At 38.8% G+C, this 23988-nt stretch overlaps 1 protein-coding gene across 8 annotated transcripts in view; it reads right to left on the reverse strand.

Moving 5' to 3' along the window:
• Positions 1 to 465: 465 nt before the first annotated feature.
• The window catches only part of LOC103790360 (uncharacterized), a 54897-nt gene continuing 31374 nt past the window's right edge, over positions 466 to 23988 (reverse strand). For 5 of the 8 annotated variants that reach the window (XM_035290793.3, XM_035290790.3, XM_035290791.3 and 2 more), the window contains 3 exons: positions 9946 to 10072; positions 9353 to 9448; positions 1235 to 7528 (listed from right to left, as the gene is read on the reverse strand). In XM_035290793.3, the coding sequence (XP_035146684.2) occupies positions 6114 to 7528; positions 9353 to 9448; positions 9946 to 10072 (1638 nt within the window). In that variant the 3' untranslated portion in view covers positions 1235 to 6113. Of the gene's footprint in view, positions 7529 to 9352; positions 9449 to 9945; positions 10073 to 10531; positions 10574 to 23988 lie in introns of all 8 variants that reach the window. The other 3 variants (XM_008989862.5, XM_008989858.5, XM_078364798.1) reach the window with 2 other exon arrangements.

The raw sequence follows: 23988 nt of genomic DNA on the forward strand, positions 1-23988 counted from the left end.
TCAGAGTTTATATGCAAAGCTTATTCTGCTGCAAAGTCATTTCAATGACAACTAATATTTGAATCACAAGTAATGTGAAAATGCTTTACATATTTCACATGCTGTCCAAGTTTAAAATAAGAAGTGATAACTCCATTCTCACAAATATTTCCACACATATGGATTCTGAGCACAAACTCCAGTTCCAACAGCATTTTTTAGATCATAATGCAAATGCAAAAGATGCAAATGCAGAAGAAATATACATATTTCAAAATTCACTTAACAGTACAACTGAGGAGTGTCCACCCAACCCTTCTGATCATTCTGCAATGTAACACTGTGCTGAAAGGCAAACACCCAAAGAATCTGATGAAATTCTGTAAATGACTTCCAAGCCATGAAATTGCCCAATTGAATAATATGCTTATGGACAGACAGCAGCATTAGACAATACTTATCAGGGTAAAAGAACATTTCCAAACATGAAATACATAACATTTTTATTACAGATTGGCATTAACAGATAAGCATTTGCAATAGGCTCTTTACAACAAACTTAATTGAGATAGAATTCACATATCATGCAATTCACCCATATAAAGTGTACCATCTTTATATAAATTTACATTCCATGCAATTCACCCATATAACGCCTTGTAGTATATTCAGAGTTATGGAATAATTAGCATGATTTTAGAACATTTTCATCATTCCAAAAAGAAACTCCACATCCATTAGCCATCGGCCCACATTTCCTCCAATTCTCTAAAGCCCTTGGAGATCGATAATCTACTTTGTCTCTACAGATGTACTTATTCTGAAAATCACATATAAATGGAACCATATAATATGTGGTCCTTTGTTACTGGCTTCCTTCACTCAGCATGTTTTCAAGGTTGACCCATGTTGTAGCATTTATTTATTCAGTGTTTTCTTTCTTTTTATTGACAAACAATATTTCATTATACAAATATGCTGCATTTCACCTATTCATTCATCAGTTGATGAACACTGGGTTGCCTCCACTTTCTATTATGAATAATGCTGCTATGAACCTTTGTGTACACATATAAATGTTTTCATTCTCTTGGGTATAAATTTAAGAGTGGAATTGCTAAGTCACATGATTATACTATATTTAATCTTTGAAGTAAATTCCAGTCTGTGTTCCAAAGAGGCTGCACCATTTTATACTCCCACCATCAGTGTATGAGGGTTCCAATTTTTCCACATCCTTGTCAACTCTTATTAATTTTTATTAAATATTATAATGAGCTTCATCATTGGAGGGTGCTTTCCAGGGAATTCTCTAAATTTGATCTTTGCTCAAAGAAGTAATTTCTTAATTTTAGCATCTCCTGTTGTCTTGATGCGACTATCTCCAAAACCATCAAGCCCTGGATCCTTTTTGTTTAATGGTCTTTCCTATAGTTTTTTAATCTCTCCTCATATTTTACTACAATCGAGAAGCCAGATGGCACCTTCAACACTCTGCCAGGAAATCTCTTTAGTGATATCATATTAGGCACATGTTTTACTTTTAGTCTGCCACTATGTAAGTTCTTCCTTCCTCCAGTTTTCCAATACTTAACCTTGCTTTTCTAAAAGTCCTCATCTACAGTCTTGTCAAAGACTATGATGCTTCTACAAGTAGTTTCTTCAAAGCACTTTAGGTTTTTACCAGCACATGCCTACTTAACACCCACTGCCAAGTTCCAAATCCACTCCCATATTTTGGGTTTTCATTATAGCAACTCACCTCTAAGTACCAAGTTCTGTATTAGTTATCTATTGCTGCATAATAAATTACCCTAAAACCTACTGGTTCACTTACTAACCCAGAGTTTCTGGGGGTTAAGAAGCCAGAAGTGAGTGGTTTAGCTAGTTCTTTCTGGCTCAGCGTCTCACATGAGGTTATGGGCAAGTAGTTGGCTGTGGCTGCAGTCTTATTTGAAGGCTCAGGTGAAGGATCTACTTCTAAGCTCACTCACATGGTAGCTCGAAGGCCACAGTTTCTTGCTGGCTGTTGGCCATGAGCTTCAGTTTCTTAATACATGGAACTCTCCATAGGCTAAGTGTCCTCACAATATGGCAACCGGCTTCCCAAAGGTCAAGTAATTCAAGAGAGTGCATGCCTATGCAGAAGCCGCAGTCTTTTCATAACCCAGTCTTTTAAGTGACATGGCCTCACTTCTATCATATTCCATCAGAAATGAGTCAAATTATTTTTTTCCTGCTGAAACAATTGACATTTCCATCCATTTCTGGAATGGTCACACTTTCTGAAACGTTTTTTATAATATCTACTTTAAAGTCTTTCTCATAATTCCAACATCTGTGTCATCTTGGGGTTACTGTCTGTTGTGTCTTTCCTTTGAATTGTTGAAAATTTCCTGATTCATGTATTTCATGTGATTCTGCATTGCATCTTGGATGTTTTGAGTATTATGAGCCTCTGGGTATTTAATTCTTCTGGAAAATGTTGGGGTATTTTTTTCAGCAGTCAATTTAACTGGCTGGTCTTGGTCGCCAGTTCCAATCCATCTCCTGTGGGCTGTGGTTCTAATGTCAGTCCAGTTTTCTAAGTATTTTCAGTGCTATCTGGATCTGTCTTATATGCCCAATGTCAGACTGAACAATTACCAGGTCAGACCTACACATATATAGAACAAATCGCATAAACAACTGTATGAGATCACTTTCTTGAGCTTCCTTATCTTTCACTACCTTGTTGCCTTCCAGATCTCAGGAGCCACTTCCTCTTCCCAGTCTTCAAGTTAGAAACCCAAGGGTTTCTCCTCTCTGCTAATACACCTAATGAATACATCACCTCCAGGTCCAAGTAGCAGGAAGATAGTGAGGGAAGAAAAGCAATGGGGATTCTCCTAACCCTTTTTGTCCCACAGATCCTCTAACCAGAGTGAAGGGTTCCTAACTTTGAGGTGTAGATGCCTGCTCAGCCATCACTGTCCTCATCACAAGAATCCCCAGGAGTGCCACAATGATCTTGTTTCAAATTACAGCCTGTTACCATTACTTTCGAGGGTTCCCAGACAGCTGCTCCATGCATTAGTTACATTTAGCATGAAAGATAAAGTGGGGCATGCTTATTCCATTTTAAGTGGAACCAGTACCAACCAAAGTTACTTTCTTTCCATTGATTACATCCCCGGAAGATAAACTCTAAAACAGGAACTTCCTAAGAATATAAAGGGAGAATTCTGATAGAAAGATTAATATTCAGTACTTTATCCAATCAATTTTTGCATTTTTATTAAAAATTTACATATATAGAAAATTTTTTAAACAACCAACGAACATTTCTACATCCACCACAAAAAAACAGTTGACTAATTTTGTAAATATTTATTTGAAAATATGCTGCAGACATCGTGACTTTTCAAACCTAAAAAAACTTCTGCATGCATCTCCTAAGAATTAGAACATTATCCTATATAACTCAATTATCACTTCTAGAAAAATCAACATACCACATTTTCTAATACCCATTCCATCTTCATATTTCCCCAAATATCCTCCCACATGTCTTTTATAGGTTAATTTTTTTAATGAATCAGAAGCTAATAAAAGATCACACTTTCCATTTAGTTATGTCTCTTGTCTTAATTTAGAAGAGACCACTTTTTGTTTTATTACATTTGCTTTTTGAAAAGTTTAGACCTGTTGTTCTGTACCAACTCTGGATTTGTCTATTTCCATACTGTGTAATTTAACTTGTTCTTCTATTCCTTGTATTTCTTTAAACAGGAAAGTAAGTCTAGGTAAGAGATTTAATTAAATTTGGGGGGAACATTTTTGGCAATACATCAAGGATGATCACATATGCTTTATACTGAATCCCATCAGGAGCCACATAATGTTGGCTCATTCCAGAAGGAGTGAAATGCAGTTTGACAGCCAAAACTTATTGTAAAGGCAATTATTTCTTCTGAAACTTTTTAAACCAAGTTCCTTAAAACCTTTTTCACCTAATGGGTTTTACCATACATTTTTGCCAGATTTAATTACATTAAGGATTTAAAATGGTAACTTTTTCCAAATCTATCATTCTGTGTACATTTAAAAGACATACTTCAAATAATTTTATAAAGTTTTTTTCTCTACTTTCATCATTATGAACTTCTTTTCCTTCTTAATATTATTAGCAATATCAGTGATTATTCTTTTTTATTTTAAGTTGTCCTATATTTGGTCAGTTGGCTATCCCCTTCTGACATTACCCCATTAGTCTTCAAATACTATTTTGCTTATTTTCTTAATTAAAAAAATTTTAGTCACACCACCCACTTCCCCTGCTCCAAACATGGAATCAGCTATTTCTCCAAGGAACCCTGGTTCCTTTTAGTGGGGAATGGCACTTAGAAACCAAAATTTGGATACTAAGCAAGCTCACCACTATTGGGTACAATGTTAAATATTGAGGTCTGTTTAAACACCTCATTTTCTTTGTAATGTATTTAAGTACATAAAACAATTACTTTCTGATAAGCTAAAACCAGTCAATTAAGGAATATACTATACTAAATGCTTGAGTTTAATTCTGTATCTTTCTCAGAAGGTCTAGCTAATTGTATTAGAATCTTTTTTTTGTTTAATGATACCAACTGTTAATTGAATGAAAGTCAAATATAAAATTGGAGGAAAAAGGCCTGGAGGGGAATTAAACATTTAAAATGATGAAAAGAATGCCTAATAATAAAGTCTTCATATATAACTACACAAAATAATTCCTAAAATATGTGTAATAAGAAGGCAACCTTATAGGTGGAGCCTCCAAAAACACTATCTGGAGCTCAGCTAGCTTTAAGGATTTAAGTACAATTATAATAAAAGCAAGCATAATTAGGGACTCATAAGAAAAAAGAATATAGTTATGAGTCAATTATTAAGATTAAGGCGAGAGGAAACCCTTAAAGATAAAACAATAACTTTAAATTACTGCAACTATGTCTAACCAGGCTATAAAGCAAATAGTTCTCTTGGAACCTCAGGTTAGAAATGAGCCTATAATTATCTCAAAACACCAGAACCGAATACCTAGATTCTAGTCTTGGAACTTCATTAAGTTCCAATTCTTCATTAGTACAGTGAAAGGTTATAATTAAACGAAAATCTCTCCTGGTTCTAATGAGCTACCAGACACATAGCCTGAGATTCTGCCAAATATATACCTTCTGCAACAGATAACAAAGTATGTTCATTACAGTTTTTCCAACTGCTTCAGTTAATGCAACTTCTACCCTACTATAATAGTACTCTGTTCAGTTATATAAAACCACATCAAATTAGGAAATAACAGAAGAAAGTAAAAGAAACAGAGTCTACCTTTGGGCATAATTCTAAGAACTAAATTCTAAATTAATAAAACTACATTTTTTAATAATAAAGGACTTTTGAAAAAATGTTTCCCAAAGCTGCATGTGTATGTGTATCCACACACACACACACACACACGCACACGCACACGCACACGCACATACACATATATATGTTTGTTTACACATATAAGTTGCTGGTGGGAAAGCTCATAAAAACAGCATTATTATTTCCACATAAAGAGTTAAATTTAAAGAATTTCCTTTTTATGTTTAGCTTCTCTTTATGAAAAGGAGTGCTTCCTATGTTGGCCCACTACTTTAACAAAGGCTGTGAACTTATTCACATTATTAATAACTCAGTGACTGTTTTTAAAAGAAATTTCACATATTGAAGCTTACTCTTATAAAGGGAATATGGTCTTATGATATAAGCAATATGTATATTCAACTATTTTTCATAATTTTTAAAAAAGTTGGGCCTTTTACATTTTTTCTATGAATTAAAAAATCATTTATAGGATTTTAGAAACATTAGAATTTATGGTTCTTTTTTTTCTTTTTTTTTTAACCCCATCAAAACTGGCAAGCATGGCCATAAACCACAACATGGTTCTTTTAAAACTTAACAAGCAGTGCTCTTCATAACTTCACTAATCAATTTTACCATTACTTAGTGGCAACTAACATATTTTCTTCAGAAGTAAAAAAGACTTAAATCTATTAGGAGTTTGCACCCTACTTATTATTCTCCTTATTCCCCAATGAGAAGTCTTGGATTATTTGAGAGATGAACTAAACCTCATAGGCCTTATCTCCTCTAAGAAATCTCTGATACTGAGTAAGTGAGGAGCTGCAGATGGAAGGTTTCCCATATTCCTTCCATTTATAGAGTTTCTCTTTAGTGTGAACTTTTTTGTGTCTACAAAGGTTTGATCTGTAACTGTAGGCTTTCCCACATTCTATACATTTATACAGTTTCTCTCCAGTATGGATCCTCTCATGTTCAGTTAAAAATGAATACTGGCTGAAAGCCTTTCCACACTGATTACACTGATACGGTTTCTCTCCAGTATGAATTCTCTGATGCCTATAAAGGTTAGATTTGCAACCAAAGGCTTTCCCACATTCATCACATGTATAAAGTTTTTCCCCAGTATGAATTTTTCGATGTTCATTAAAGGACGAATACTGGTTGAAGGCTTTCTCACATTCGTTGCATTGATAAGGTTTTTGTCCGGTGTGAATTCGCTCATGTTCAATAAGGGTTGCAATACGTGTGAAGGTTCTCCCACATTCCAGGCATTTATACAGTTGTTCTCCAGAATGAAATCTCTGATGTTCAGCTAGAGATGTAAACTGGCTGTAACCTTTCCCACATTCACTACATTTGTAGGGTTTCTCGCCTGTATGGATTCTTTGATGCCTGTGAAGTTTTGCTCTACAGTTGAAGGCCTTTTCACATTCACTACATTTATAGAGTTTCTCTCCAGTATGAATTCTCTGATGTACAGTGAGGGTTGAACACTGGCTAAAGGCTTTACCACATTCTCTACAACGATATGGTTTCTCTCCGGTATGCACTCTCAGATGTTTAATAAGGGTTGAACTGTTGCTAAATGCTTTCTCACATTCATTACACTTATAAGGTTTCTCTCCAGTATGAATTCTCTGATGAGAAAGAAGGGATGATCTGTGGCTGAAGGTTTTTTCACACTCATTACATTTGTAGGGTTTCTCACCTGTATGAATTCTCTGGTGTTCAATAAGATGAAGATTCTGCTTGAAGCTCTTCCCACATTCATTACAGATGTGAGGTTTTCCTCCTGGGTAAATTTGGAAGCATTTCATGAGATCAATATTCTGTTTAAAATCTTTCCCAAATGTATAATACATATCGGGTATCCTTTCTACAGGAACACTCTGTTGTGTAACGAGAGCTGTATTTGTAAGTAAGTTTTTCTCCAATTCAAGACTTGTATGGTTTCCATCTTCACTGATGGTTTTCTCATGTGAGACTATCATTTGCCTAGAAGGTTTCTTTTCTTGTTCCTCTTCTGTCCTGCTCTCAAATTCCACAGCTTCTTCAAAGTTAATGTCCCAGTGACCATACTTAATGAATTCTTTCTTCATCATTCCCTGCAATGTTTCTTCTATAAAAATATCCTGCCGATGAGGCAATGCTTCTGTTTCAGGCCAAGTCTTGAAACCTAAAATGCATCAGAAGAATTAATGTCTCCTCTGCTGGAAGAAACAAACTGATGTATCAGTGGGACAATAAAATTGGTAACAGTATATATAAAAGAAAAGTGATATAATCAGATCTCAAATGCTGACTTGAATCTTGGGAAGAACAGGATGGGATATAGGAAGAGAGGTAAATAGGTTAAGGAGTGGCATGGGAGGATACACTGGACAAATTAGCAATGAAAATGAAGAGATTCCACCCAGGGTGTAGTAAAGTTAGACAAAGAACAGGCTGAGTAGAAGATATGAGGATACAGAAAAATGTCGAATGATAAGCCCAAGGTGAATACCATGGGATATTCCATTCTATCATCATTTTCCATTCTGCATATACCAGGCAATGAAGCAGGCAGCTTGCCTACTTTCTCCTTCTTACTCACATGTCCCTTTCATTATATTTTCTCCCCATGCTCTCTCTGAAACTGTATACCCAATAATTTTTTAAATATTTGAGTTGGTTTTCTTAAATTTCTTTATTTCATGTGACTGTAATTTTATATCATAGTCTGCAAAGGGGGAAACAGTCTGTTAAAAAGAGGACAGGCTCAATGGGGTGGCTCACATCTGTAATTCCAGCACTTTGGGAGGCTGAAGCAGGCAGATCGCTTGAGCTCAGGAGTTTGAGACCAGCCTGGACAACATGGCAAAGCCCCATCTCTACAAAAAATACAAAATATTAGCTAGGCATGGTGGCACATACCTGTGGTCCCAGCTACTCAAGAGGCTGAGGTAGAAGGATCACTTGAGCCTGGGAGGCAGAGAGTGCCGTGAACTGTGATCACACCACTGCACTCCAGCCTGGGTGACAGAGAGTCATCTCAAAAAAAAAAAAAAAGGAGTCGGGGACATTCAGGTTTTGAAAATGATAACAGCCCTGCAGCATGACTGTGATGATTATATGTGATTTAAGTTTTGGATTCTCATTATAAAAAAGAGGAAAATATGGAGTAAACCACCCATGTGCAACTATCTAATCCCTGGTGATTGGAAGAATAACAATTTGTTTCATATTCCTTTTTTTTTTTTGTGATGGAGCCTTGCTCTGTTGCCAGGCTAAAGTGCAATGGTGTGATCTCAGCTCACTGTAACCTCCGCCTCCCTGGTTCAAGCGATTTTCCTGCCTCATCCTCCCAAGTAGCTGGGACTACAGGCGCGCACCACCATACCCAGCTAATTCTTGTATTTTTAGTAGTATAATTCTTGTATTTAGTAGTATGTTGGCCAGGATGATCTCAATCTCCTGACCTTGTGATCCGCCCACCTCAGCCTCCCAAAGTGCTGGGATTATAGGCATGAGCCACTGCGCCTGACCTATATTACCTTTCTTTTTATTTTCCCCTTTTTATTTTATCACAAAGAGAGACATATTCATTTTGTCTAATAAGCTGCAACCAAAAAACTGCACTCTCTTTGTAGGAATCTCTTGAGAATAATGAAAATCTGCAGGAGATTTGAAGTCAATATGTCTTAAAGTCCTGAAATATGCCCAAGCCCCAAGCTCAGCTTTGATTCTCAGTGAACTGTTCTCTGTTAAAACCTGATTTCCTTTCGTCAATCCATGAGAGAAAACAGGTTAACATTAGATAATTACAATTAGGTAATTGTGTGTAGATAATTACAATTAGGTAATTGTGTGTACTTTAACCTATACAACTCAAATAAAATAAAACTAACCCTTAGCATCTCAGTATGGCTCCATATTTCCAAGATTTTCCCAAGAACTGCCTCTTTGTGACCTGCTCATCTATAAAGACTCTCTTGTGCCCATTTCCCAGCCTCTCACTTACCTAGACAGGTATTGGAAGGGACGTCTCCTTCCACTGTGCAGGGATCTTGTCCTTGTTGCAACTGATGAATCACCTTTGGCATTGAAAATGGAATCCCTGCTCATGAGGAAGGAAACGAAGTTTGAACAAATAGCATGAAGAGCAATCCAAGAACTCACAGACCACTCACTCAGAACTTACACAGCAAAGAAAGCAAGCCCTGAGAGGCAGAGAAGGCAGCACAAGCACTTCTCAGTGGTAGTGGAGCTGCCAATGGGTGTGGAAGGTCTCAGTTCAGAAACATTATAGGGCCCTGGCAATGAATGCCTCTAAGTTGGGGGGTTCCTAAGTGTTTCTCAGAATCTAAAGTGGGATCTAGTCATTGACCTACTCCAAGGAGGAAACTGATTAGTGGTGGAATGTGAGGGGACAGTAAAGGAAGGAGAAACAAATAGCAAGAAGGGCATCACAACAAAAATGTACAGTTTCAACTCTACAGCAATTCAACCTTTCCCAGGGGCTCAATATGGTTAAAACTGCAGGCTCAGAACCCCAAAGACAGACCTGTGAGGTGTTCCTGTAACAGATTCTTCATTATAGGCAGTAATCCTTACCCAGTGAGACAAGAGTGCTGTAGTTCTCCAACATCACCTCCCGGTACAAGGCTCTCTGGGCAGAGTCCAGGTGCAACCACTCATCCTGGCTGAAGAACACAGCCACATCCCTGAATGTCATGGACTCCTGTAACGGCAAACCCATTCCTGTTCATCCAGGACCATCTTCTTCAATGGAAGACGCAGTAAGAAAGTGACAGTGGGATGTATAGCAAGCAATTCAGAAAATCTCAGGATTCTAAGTATTTCACATCAACCATTTATGTAATTTTTGGAACCACTCATTAACTATTTAAACAAGTATTTATTAAGTACTCATTGGGAACAATGACACATGCCACATGCAGTGGGAGTAGGGGAAATAGGCAAAGTCCCTGCCAACAAGGAATTTAAATACCAGCCTGGGATCTTTCTCAACAGAAGGCAATGTAACGACAGAAGCAAAGATTGGAGTGCTATGCTTGGAAGATGGATGAAAGAACCACAAGCCAAGGGCTACAGGGAAACACTAGAAGGTGAAAAGGGCAAGGAAACAGATTTTCCCCTGAGAGCCTCTAGAAGGAACCAGCCCTGTTGATAGCCTGACCTCAAGCCAGGAAAACTGATTTCAGACTTCTGACTTCCAGAACTGTAAAAGAATAAATTTACATTGTTTTAAGATGCTGAGTTTGTGGTAATTTGTTATAACAGCAATAGGAAAGAAATACAATGTGAACAATTGAAGACAACCTACATATCTATCAATAAGGAAATAAATAAGCAGATTACAGTACATTTATTCGACAAAATGTTATGCAGCCTTTAATATAATTAGGTAGATCTGTGTGACATTGGAATTTGACCTGGACATATTGTTGATTCATATGAAAAAGCCAGCCACAAAACGATCTATATTTGTTAAAAATTCTACATCTGTATGTACATATGCATGATGCATACAAAACTCTCCGGAAGAATACAAGCTGTCACCCTCATTATTCTTTGATATTTGTGGAGAGGGGCAGAAAAGCAATCTTTCACTTATTACTTTATACCCTACCATTAGGCTTACAGTGTTTTACAGTTAGGGAGATTGTATGTATGTATGTGTGTGTCTTCCTTTGCTTTGAATTTTCTTAAATTCCATTTTAACTTATATGTTGACTTTTTAGTTAGACCTCTTTGCATTTTTAGTGGTTACTCTAATAATTATAGTAGTTTTGGTTACTCATCATCTATTTAGAGCTAATATATCATTTCACATTGAATGCAAGAACTTTGTGAGTATCACCACCACCTTTCTTTATGCTACAGTTGTTACAAAGATTATTCCCAGTTCATAGAGTTGACAGTACTTAACCAAATTTCACTGAGCATATTCATGTTAAGATTTACATTTAAAGGCAAAGGGTACAACACAGCAAGAGAAAGAGAGTCCAGGGAAGCACTGGAAAGCCAAGAGATACTCCATGTGCCGTCTCCCTTTATTTGCACAGACCACTCTACATCTCTGGGTCTGTGTGAAGAATCTTTGTGTGGGAGAGCTCCAAGGAGGAACTCTTAGCAGGGGTCTTCTATGTAATCAAGCAAGCCCTATCAAATCATTTAGGCCAGTTGCAAGCCATCATTAAGGAAGCTTAAGGGTGTAGCCAGTGGCATTGGGATCTTAAAAATACACAAGCCAGGCAGGGTGCAGTGGCTCACGCTTATAATCCCAGCACTTTGGGAGGCGGAGGCAGGAATCACCTGAGGTCAAGAGTTCGAGACCTGTTTGGCCACCACAGTGAAACCCCATCTCTACTTTAAAAAAAAAAAGGTACAAAAATTAGCTGGGTGTGGTGGTGGGTACCCGTAATCCCAGCTACTTGGAAGGCTGAAGCAAGAGATATTACTTGAACCCGGAAGGCAGAGATCACACCACTGCACTCCAGCCTAGGTGACAGTGGGATACTCAGTCTCAAAAAACAAACAAACAAACAAACAAACAACAATAACAACAAAAACCCACACAAGCTGATGGCCAGGTTCAGTGGCTCACACCTATAACCCTAGCACTTTGGGAACCCAAGCTGGGTGGACTGCCTTAGCTCAGAAGTTCAAGACCAGCCTTGGCAACATGGTGAAACCCCATCTCTACTAAAAATACAAAAAATTAGCCAGGCGTGGTTTCATGTGCCTGTAGTCTCAGCTACTCAGGAGGCTGAGGCATGAGAACTGTTTGTACCCAGGGAAGCTGCAGTGAGCCAAGTTCACACCAGTTCACTCCAGCCTGGGCAACAGAGGGAAACTCTGTCTCAAAAAAAAAAAAAAATCCAAGAATCCCCAGAAATAAAAATAGAGCTTTTTTCAGAGAAAAAGAGAGACCTTTCCCAGTCCAGATATGTATGTATGTATGTATGTATGTATGTATGTATGTATGATGCATACAAAACTTTTATGTTATGTTTACATTACGAGATGTAAATAAATTCTATCTTCACAGTTGTTATTTGCACTATAGCTACCTACGTTGTAAACCCTCTACTATAATACAATAGTATTATTTTGCTTTAATCAGTCAGCTGCATTTTAAAGAAATCGAGGGAAAAAATGTATTTTATATTTATCCAGATAGCTACCATTTCTAATGCTCTTCATTATTCCTAAAATCAGAGTTCCCATCTGGTATATTTTTCCTTTAACTTGTGTAACTTCCTTTAGCATATCTTATAGAGCAGGCTTGCTGGCAATGAATTAGCTTAATTTTATTTTACTTGAAAATGCCATTATTTCATCTTCATTCTTGAAGAGTATTTTCATTGGATGTAGAATTCTGGGTTGAATTTTTTTCTCTTTCAGCATTTAAAATGTCATTCTATTGCTTCCTGGTCTTTGTTGTTTCTGATGAGAAGCCATTGGTCATTCAAATATTGATTCTCTGCATGTAATACAATTTATTTTCTGCCTGCTTTCAAATCTTTGGTTTTTGTGATTTCTCTGACTTTTCCCAATATGGTAGAGACCAGCTAGCTACATGAGGCTACTGAATATGTGTAATGTGGCTTTTCTGAATTGAGACATGTTATCTGTATAAAATACATACCAGATGATTTACTTAAAAGTATATACACACACACACAACATATACATACCTATGCAAACATATATGAAAGTTATCTCAATAACAATTTTATATTGATTACCAGTAGAAATAATATTTGGATATACAGGGTCAAATAAAATACATCATTAAAGTTAATTTATTTGCTTCTGTTTATTTTTTAATGTGGCTGGTGAAAAATTTTATGTTAGGTATGTGGCTTGCATTCTTGGTTCACACTATATTTCTACTGCATGCCACTGGTCAATGATGTGTGTAGCTATGACTTCCTTTGTATTTATCCTGCTTGAGATTCATCAAATGTTATAAACTGTAAATTTATGTTTTTTACCAAATTTGAGAAACTTTAGGCGATTATTTCCTTTTAATATATTTTACCCCAGTCTCTGTCCCCTCTCCTTCTAGAACTCTAATTTCATGTATATTAGATCTTTTAATATCATTCAGTTGGTAACTGAGGCTGTTTTTTCTCTTTTTTTTAGATAGGATAATTTCTATCAATCTATCTTCAAGTGTCACTGACTTTTCCTAATGTTCATTTCCAAAAGTTAAGCCTATACAGTGATTTTTTAAAATTTTACAATTTCAGGTATTTTATTTTTCAGTTCTAAAATTTCATAGTCTAGAATTACTTTTTTTCACAGTCTCTATTTTGTTGCTTGCATTTTGTATTGTTTCATTCTTTACATGTATATTTTCCTCTAAGTCCTTGAGCACAGTTATAATAGCCATTTTAATATCTTTATCTGTGAATCCCAACATCTGGGTCATCTGAGTCATGGTCTCTATTTATTATCTTCCTCTTGAACTTTGGTTGCACTTTCCCATTTCTACATATGCCTACCTCATCCTGGAAGTTGTATAGTACACAATGTAGAAACTCTGGATTTTGTTAGGTTCCTTTGAAGAGTACTGATTTCTTTAAGCAGGTAGTCAATTTAGTTGGACTTAAATTCCAAACTCGGACACCCACCTCTCTAATGGACAGCATTGAATATCTCTATTCAATTCTTATTTGGGCTACTTTGAGTCTGTCCTGTGCATGTATGGTTCAGGGGTCAACTAAAGATTTAGGCAGAGGTTGTGCACAGAATTTGGGGCTCCCCTTCTCTGCCTCTCTCCTTTCCAAAATTCCTCCTCTCGCGTTCCAGTTGCTAAGTTTGCCTCAAACTCTATCTTGTGATTCTTCACACCAGTAAGACTGCAGGTTTGTGACCAAGTTTTGATCATTCTGTTGGTGCTGCCTGTGGCATACTCCCAGGCAAAAAGCTATAAAAACCAGAAAGTTTAGCTGCTGACAATTCCTTCTTTCAAATATACACAGGTGTCCAGTATCTGTCTGCTTCTGATTTCTCTCTAGTACCTTCAGGTTTCTTATATTTTATCCAGAGTGTAGTAGTAATCCACAGATGAATTAGTCTGTAAGGAGCTATTTCTCTATTACCAGAAGCTGGAAGCACATGTATTTTCTTGAAAATATATTTTAAAAACTCAGTGGGGCCGGGTGTGGTGGCTCAAGCCTGTAATCCCAGCACTTTGGGAGGCGGAGGTGAGTGGATCACGAGGTCCAGAGATCGAGACCATCCTGGTCAACATGGTGAAACCCCGTCTCTACTAAAAATACAAAAAATTAGCTGGGCATGGTGGCGTGTGCCTGTAGTCCCAGCTACTCGGGAGGCTGAGGCAGGAGAATTGCCTGAACCTGGGAGGCGGAGGTTGCGGTGAGTCGAGATTGCACCATTGCACTCCAGCCTGGGTAACAAGAGCGAAACTCGGTCTCAAAAAAAAAAAAACTCAGTGAGCCTGGCAAATCTCATTAAATATTAAGAAATAACAAAATGACAGACTCCTAGAACTACAGATCTCATAGACATCTCATCAATCATCTCATCCAGTTGTTCTCATGGATGTGTGGTATCTCCCCCTACCTCTCCAGAGTGAGTAGAAATGTGTGAGGTTGTTTCATTTCTCACGGTGACTAAGGGGGTCCTACTGGCATTTAAAAATTGAGATCAAGGCTGCTAATCATCTGGAAATGGACAAGAAAGTACTGCATAATGAAAGATAGTTCCACCCAAAATGCTTATCATCTTCTCACTTAGAAACATTTGTTGTCTAAACTATATTTTTAAAATACAAGATGAGAATCTAGGTTGTGGCAGATGGCTTTATAAGAAGTTTATAAGAAATGTGGTTTCTCAGTTTTCTAGCAATAAATTGACTTTGGCTCATTTACACAAGGGACCAGGTAGCTCCAGGAAAACTAGGCTTGGAAAATGAACACAAACTGGGGCAGCAATATTCTGGACCACAGCCAGGATCACACTAGGAAACCAGACTTGTGAGAGTACTGTTGTCATGGAAAAGTAGATGGTACAGCCTCACCAGCACGAGAGAGCCACTGCTTTTGCTCTGCTGCTTCTCCTTCCTCCACAAACTCAATATTACTGATGTTGCCACAAATTACCAGAGTACATCAGAGGTTACCAACCTTTTTGGCACCAGGGACATGTTTCGTGGAAGACAATTTTTTCCACAGACAGCAGGGTTGGGGGAATGATCTCGGGATGAAATTATTCCATCTCAGATCACCAGGCATTCTATTCTCCTAAGTAGTGCACAAACTAGGTCCCTCACGTGCATAGTTCACAATAAGATTCACGCTCCTATTGAATCTTATGCTACTGTCGATTTGACAGGAGGCGGAGCTCAGGTGGTAATGCTCGCTCACTTACCGTTCACTTACTGCTATGCAGCCAGGTTCCTAATAGGCCAGGGGCTGGTATCAGTCTGCAACCCCCGGGGTTGCAGACCTTTGTTCTATTCCTGTTTTCCTCGTATATCTAGCTCCTGATGAAGTAGGTCAAGCTTGGGTCACAAGCCTATACTTTCTCTATAATTAAAGCTAAAAATAAATGCAAATTAAATACAATCACGTCAGGAAAAATGTTTAAATTGAAAACAAAACAAAACAAGGTAAATCAGACTAAATTACTCAAGACAACTTTTGTTCCATTTTTAGAAATATATTCCAGAATGTATATCCAATTACACATACATGTGTTCTTTTGACTATTTCTAAAACAACATGAAAACAGACACATGAAAAAGAAGAGAAAGAATACAAAAGAACACACAGTGCAAAGTTAAGTATTCCCTTCCAGCTCCAATTAGCAGTCACATTCTACAGGTAACTAGCAATACTTTACACATGTATTCTTTTTTAATGGAAAAATTCTCAATCATGCTTTACTCCCATTTGATGGATCTGTATCACATCCGCATATGAATTTTTTTTTTTAAAAGAGACAGGGTCTCACTCTGTCACCTAGGCTGGAGTACAGCAGTGAAATTAATCATAGCTCACTACAGCCTTGAACTCCTGGGCTCAAGTGATCTTCCCACCTTAGCCTCCAAAAAAGCTGGGACTAAAGATGTGTACCTCTATGCCCAGATAATTCTCTTTGTTTTTCTGTAGAGCCAGGGTCTTGCTATGTTGTCCAGGCTGGTCTGGTCTTAAGTGATTCTCCCTTCTTTCTTTTTTTTTTTTTTTTTTTTGAGATGGAGTCTTGACCGATTCAAGATGGAGCAGTGAGAACAACCCAGGATTGAAGCTCTCCGTGAACTTGCGGAGGGTGAGTCAGGGCCGCATTTCCAGACGGATCTTTGTTGCCCACAGAACGGGGATATTCCCAGGTATAAAAGAGATGCGGGACGCCAGCGCAGTGGTTTTGGCTGGTGCAGCCGGCGGCCGGCGCTACAGCACACTGGGGCTCCACAGTGCTCCGCACAAAGCGCACTGGTCCGGATACCCTGTTTAACTGGCAATTGGAGACTTGAGAGGGCAGATTGGCATATCCATCTGATTGAACAGGACTTGGACAGTGAGCCAGGCCAGGAGATTTCAGGGAAACGGCGTTTGGGCCAGCACAGTGGGGCAAACGAAACAGTGATTCCAAACGCTCTACGTGGAGAGTTTCACTGCGGGCACAGCTGAACCCAGGACGGTGCAGCTTGGTGGGGGAGGGGCGTCCGCCATTACCGAGGCAATCCGCCCCTACTGAGGTTACACTACCATTGCTGACGCAACCTGCCATTGCCGAGGCAACCAGCCACAATAGAGAGACTCCGCCGCAGGGCATAGCCCGTGGCAGCAGGGTGGAGACCGCAGCGGCAGGGAAGAGCCTGCAGCAACAGGGCGGACCTCACACCAGCAGGGCGGAGCCTCGGCAGGCAAATAGTGACTAGACTGCCTCCTAGCTGGGCAGGACAGCGCAACGGACACTCATAAAGAAAGCCCCAACCCCCCGAGACAGAGCATCTGAAAAAAAAGTATTTTTCTTTATGAGTTCTGCTGCAGTAGAATTAAACATAGCAGCCTAACAGCCCTGAATGAACAACAGAGCTTACAGCTCAGCACTTGAGCTCCTATAAAGTACAGACTGTCTCCTCAAGCAGCTCCCTGACCCCTCTATATCCAGAAGACTGACATTTGGCAGGCATCATTCTGGGACAAATATAGCAGAAAAAGAAACTGGTAGCATCCCTCAGTGTTCCACAGCTGCTATAGGTGCACCCCAGACAAGCAGGGCCTGGAGTGGACCACAGCTGTCGTACAGTGGAGGGGCTAGACTGGTAGAAGGAAAACCAAGTAACAGAAATACTTCATCATCAACAATTTGGGCGTCCACTCAGAGACCCAATCGAAAAGTCAGCAACTACTCAGATGACAGGTGGATAAATCCACAAAGATGGGAAGAAACCAGCGCAAAAAGGAAGAAAACACCCGAAACCAGAACACCTCACCTCCTACAAAGGACCAAAACTCCTCACCAGCAAGGGAACAAAGCTGGACGGAGAAAGACTGTGACAAAATGATGGAATTAGACTTCAGAAGGTGGATAATCAGAAACTTTTGTGAGCTAAAAGAACATGTTTTAAATCAATGCAAAGAAACTAAGAACCTTGAAAAAAGATTTGAAAAAAGATTAGAGGAAAGGATAACAAGAATGGATAACTTAGAGAGGAATATGAATGAACTGAAGGAACTGAAAAACACAATACGAGAACTTCGTGAAGCATGCACAAGTTTCAACAGCCGAATTGACCAAGCAGAAGAAAGAATATCAGAAGTCGAAGATCAACTCAATGAAATAAAACAAGAAACCAAGATTAGTGAAAAAAGCGCAAAAAGGAATGAACAAAGTCTCCAAGAAATGTGAAACTATCTGAAGAGATTTAACCTACATTTGATAGGTGTATCAGAATGTGACGAAGAGAATGAATCCAAGCTGGAAAATACTCTTCAGGACATTATCCAGGAAAATTTCCCCTACCTAGCAAGGTAGGCCAACACTCAAATGCAGGAAATACAGAGAACACCACAAAGATATTCTGCAAGAAGAGCAACCCCAAGGCACATAATCGTCACATTCACCAGGGTTGAAATAAAGGAGAAAATACTAAGGGCAGCCAGAGAGAAAGGTTGGGTCCCCCACAAAGGGAAGCCCATCAGACTCACAGCAGATCTCTCGGCAGAAACTCTACAAGCCAGAAGAGAGTGGGGGCCAATATTCAACAACCTTAAAGAAAAGAACTTTCAACCCAGAATTTCATATCCAGCCAAACTGAGCTTCATAAGTGAAGGAAAAATAAAATCCTTTGCAAACAAGCAAGTACTCAGAGATTTTGTCACCACCAGGCCTGCTTTACAAGAGCTCCTGAAAGAGGCACTACACATAGAAAGGAACAACCAGTACCAGCCATTCCAAAATCACACTAAATGCTAAAGAGCATCAACATAATGAAGAATCTACATCAACTAACGGGCAAAACAGCCAGCTAGCATCAAAATGGCAGTATCAAATTCACACATAACGATATTAACCCTAAATGTAAATGGACTAAATGTACCAATCAAAAGACACAGACTGGCAAATTGGATAAAAATCCGAAACCCATCAGCGTGCTGTATCCAGGAAACCCATCTCACATGCAAGGATACACAAAGGCTCAAAATAAAGGGATGGAGGAAGATTTACCAAGCAAATGGAGACCAAAAAAAAGCAGGATTTGCAATTCTCATCTCTGATAAAATAGACTTTAAAGCAACAAAGGTCAAAAGAGACAAAGAAGGCCATTACATAATGGTAAAAGGATCGATACAATAAGAAAAGCTAATGATCCTAAACATATATGGACCCAATACAGGAGCACCCAGATACATAAGGCAAGTTCTTAATGACTTACAAAGAGACTTAGACTCCCACACAATAATAGTGGGAGACTTTAACACTCCACTGTCAATATTAGACAGATCAACCAGACAGAAAATCAACAAGGATATCCAGGGCTTGAACTCAGACCTGGAACAAGCAAACCTGATAGACATTTACAGAACTCTCCACCCCAAATCCACAGAATATACATTCTTCTCAGTACCACATCATACCTACTCTAAAATTGACCACATAATTGGAAGTAAAGCACTGCTCAGCAAATGCAAAACAACTGAAATCATAACAAACAGCCTCTCAGACCATAGTGCAATCAAGTTAGAACTCAGAATTCAGAAACCAACTCAGAACCACACAGCTTCATGGAAACTGAACAACTGACTCTTGAATGTTGACTGGATAAACAATGAAATGAAGTCAGAAATAAAGAAGTTCTTCGAAACCAATGAGAACAAAGACACAAAATGCCAGAATCTCTGGGACACATTTAAAGCAGTCTCTAGAGGAAAATATATAGCAATAAATGCCCATATGAGGAGAATGGAGAGATCCAAAATTGACACCCTATCAACAAAATTGAAAGAGCTAGAGGAGCAAGATCAAAAAAACTCAAAATCTAGCAGAAGACAAGAAATAACTAAGATTAGAGCTGAACTGAAGGAGATAGAGACACGAAAAACCCTTCAAAAAATCAATAAATCCAAGAGCTGGTTTTTTGAAAAGATCAACAAAATAGACAAACCACTAGCCAGATTGATAAAAAAGAAAAGAGAGAACAAGCAAATAGATGCAATAAAAAATGACAAAGGGGAAATCACCACAGATTCCACAGAAATTCAAACCATCATCAGAGAATATTACAAACAACTCTATGCACATAAACTAGTAAACCTGGAAGAAATGGATAAATTCCTGGACTTCTGTGTCCTCCCAAGCCTAAACCAGGAGGAAGCTGAAACTATGAATAGACCAATAACAAGGTCAGAAGTTGAGGCAGCAATTAAGAGCCTACCACACACAAAAAAATCCCAGGTCCAGATGGGTTCACAGCCGAATTCTACCAGACACACAAAGAGGAGCTAATACCATTCCTTCTGAAACTATTCCAAATAATCCAAAAAGAGGGAATCCTTCCCAAATCATTTTATGAGACCAACATCATCCTGATACCAAAACCCGGAAGAGACCCAACAAGAAAAGAAAACTTCAGGCCAATATCCATGATGAACATAGATGCAAAAATCTTCAATAAAATATTGGCAAGCCGATTGCAACAGCAAATCAAAAAACTTATCCATCATGATCAAGTAGGATTCATTCTGGGGATGCAAGGCTGGTTCAACATACGCAAGTCTATAAACGTAATTCACCACATAAACAGAACCAAAAACAAAAACCACGTGATTATCTCAATTGACGCAGAAAAGGCATTCGACAAAATTCAACAGCCATTTATGCTAAAAACCCTCAATAAACTCGGTATCGATGGAATGTATCTCAAAGTAATAAAAGCTATTTACGACAAACCAACAGCCAATATCATACTGAATGGGCAAAAACTGGAAGCATTCCCTTTGAAATCCGGCACTAGACAAGGATGTCCTCTTTCACCACTCCTATTCAATATAGTACTGGAAGTTCTGGCCAGAGCAATCAGGCAAGAAAAAGAAATAAAGGGTATTCAAATAGGAAAGGTGGAAGTCAAATTGTCTCTGTTTGCAGATGACATGATAGTATACCTAGAAGACCCCATCGCCTCAGCCCAAAAACTCCTGAAACTGATAAGCAATTTCAGCCAAGTCTCAGGATATAAAATCAATGTGCAAAAATCACAAGCATTCCTATACACCAATAACAGACTTAAAGAGAGCCAAATCAAGAACGAACTGCCATTCACAATTGCTACAAAAAGAATAAAATACCTAGAAATACAACTCACGAAAAACGTAAGGGACCTCTTCAAGGAAAACTACAAACCACTGCTTAACGAAATAAGAGAGGACACAAACAGATGGAGAAACATTCCATGTTCATGGTTAGGAATAATCAATATCGTGAAAATGGCTATACTGCCCAAAGTAATTTACAGAATCAACGCTAACCCCATCAAGCTACCACTGACTTTCTTCACAGAACTGGAAAAAACCACCATGAACTTCATATGGAACCAAAAGAGAGCCCGCATAGCCGAGTCAATTCTAAGCAAAAAGAGCACAGCGGGGGGCATCACACTACCGGATTTCAAACTATACTACAAGGCTACAGTAATCAAAACAGCATGGTACTCGTACCAAAACAGAGATATAGACCAATGGAACAGAATAGACATCGGAGGCAACACAACATATCTACAACCATACAATCTTTGATAAACCTGACAAAAACAAGCAATGGGGAAAGGATTCCATGTTTAATAAATGGTGTTGGGAAAACTGGCTAGCCATGTGTAGAAAGCAGAAACTGGACCCCTTCCTGACACCTTACACTAAAATTAACTCCAGATGGATTAAAGACTTAAACATAAGACCTGGCACCATAAAAACCCTAGAAGAAAATCTAGGTAAAACCATCCAGGACATAGGAGTAGGCAAGGACTTCATGACCAAAACACCAAAAGCATTGGCAACAAAAGCCAAAATAGACAAATGGGACCTCATCAAACTCCACAGCTTCTGCACGGCAAAAGAAACAGTCACTAGAGTGAATCGGCAACCAACAGAATGGGAAAAAATTTTTGCAGTTTACGCATCTGACAAAGGGCTGATATCCAGAATTTACAAAGAACTCAAACAGATTTACAGGAAAAAAACAAACAAGCCCATTCAAAAATGGGCAAAGGATATGAACAGACACTTTACAAAAGAAGATATATATGAGGCCAACAATCATATGAAAAAATGCTCATCATCACTGGTCATTAGAGAGATGCAAATCAAAACCACATTGAGATACCATCTCATGCCAGTTAGAATGGTGATCATTTAAAAATCTGGAGACAACAGATGCTGGAGAGGCTGTGGAGAAAAAGGAACACTTTTACACTGTTGGTGGTTGGTGGGAGTTCAACCATTGTGGAAGATAGTGTGGCAATTCCTCAAGGCCTTAGAAATAGAAATTCCATTTGACCCAGCAATCCCATTACTGGGTATATATCCAAAGGACTATAAATCATTCTACTATAAGGACACATGCCCACAAATGTTCATTGCAGCACTGTTTACAATAGCAAAGACCTGGAACCAACCCAAATGCCCATTGATGATAGACTGGACTGGGAAAATGTGGCACATATACACCATGGAATATTATGCAGCAATCAGAAATGATGAGTTGGTATCGTTTGTAGGGACGTGGATGAATCTGGAGAACATCATTCTCAGCAAACAGACACAAGAACAGAAAATGAAATACTGCATGTTCTCACTCATAGGCGGGTGACGAAAAATGAGAACACATGGACACACGGAGGGGAGTACTAAACACTGGGGTCTATTGGGGGGAAAAGGGGAGGGCCAGCGGGGGTTGGGGGGAGCTAGGGAGGGATAGCCTGGGGAGAAATGCCAAATGTGGGTGAAGGGGAGAAAGGAAGCAAAACACACTGCCATGTGTGTACCTATGCAATTGTCTTGCATGTTCTGCACATGTACCCCAAAACCTAAAATGCAATAAAAAATTAAAAAAACATATATTTAAAAAAAAAGAGATGGAGTCTTGCTCTGTCGCTCAGGCTGGGGTGCAGTGGCATGATCTCGGCCCACTGCAACCTCTGCCTAATGGGTTCAAGTAATTCTCCTGCCTCAGCCTCCCAAGTACCTGGGACTACAGGCACATACCACCATGCCTGGCTAATATTTCTTTTATATTTTTAGTAGAGACAGGGTTTCACCATGTTAGCCAGGATGGTCTCAATCTCCTGACCTTGTGATCCACCTGCCTTGGCCTCCCAAGGTACTGGGATTATAGGTGTGAGCCACAGCGCCTAGCCAAACCTCATTCTTTTTGATTACTGAATGATATATTCCACTGTATAAATACCAAAACTATTTTCACCATTTTCCTTATTTAGTATTATTTAGATGGTTTCTGTTTTTTGCTGTCACAATGCACAATGACCAATCTCATGTAGATATCTCTGGGTACACTTATGTTCATAAGATAAACTGCTAGACACTGAAGTACTGGATCAAAATCTATGCACTTTTTTTATTATGTTTTATATTTTGAGACGGAGTATTGCTCTGTCACGCAGGCTGGAGTGCAGTGGCATGATCTCAGCTTATTGCAACCTTCACCTCCCAGGTTCAAGCAATTCTGCTGCCTCAACCTCCTAAGTAGCTGGGATTACAGGCACACGTCACCATACCCAGCTAATTTTTGTATTTTTAGTAGAGATGAAGTTTCACCATGTTGGCCAGTCTGGACTCAAACTCCAGATCTCAGGGTAATCTGCTTGCCTTGGCCTTCCAAAGTGCTGGGATTACAGGCTATGCATATTTTTAATTCTGACAGTTGTGGAAGATTATACTTTCCCAAGATGACCACACCAATTTCTCTCCCATCTCACATGCTCTTTGTATAATGTGACACTGACATATCTCCCACCAAGAAGTGAGTTCTGTGTTTCCTTCCTTTGAAGCTATCCAGTGGAATTCAATGGAAATGATGCATGTAACTTCCAAGAAAAGGTAGTAAAATAATACACCTTTCACCTGGCTCACTGAATGTTCA

This window comes from Callithrix jacchus, chromosome 2, assembly GCF_049354715.1.
Source record: "Callithrix jacchus isolate 240 chromosome 2, calJac240_pri, whole genome shotgun sequence".
In the NCBI taxonomy this organism is placed as follows: Eukaryota; Metazoa; Chordata; class Mammalia; order Primates; family Cebidae; genus Callithrix; species Callithrix jacchus.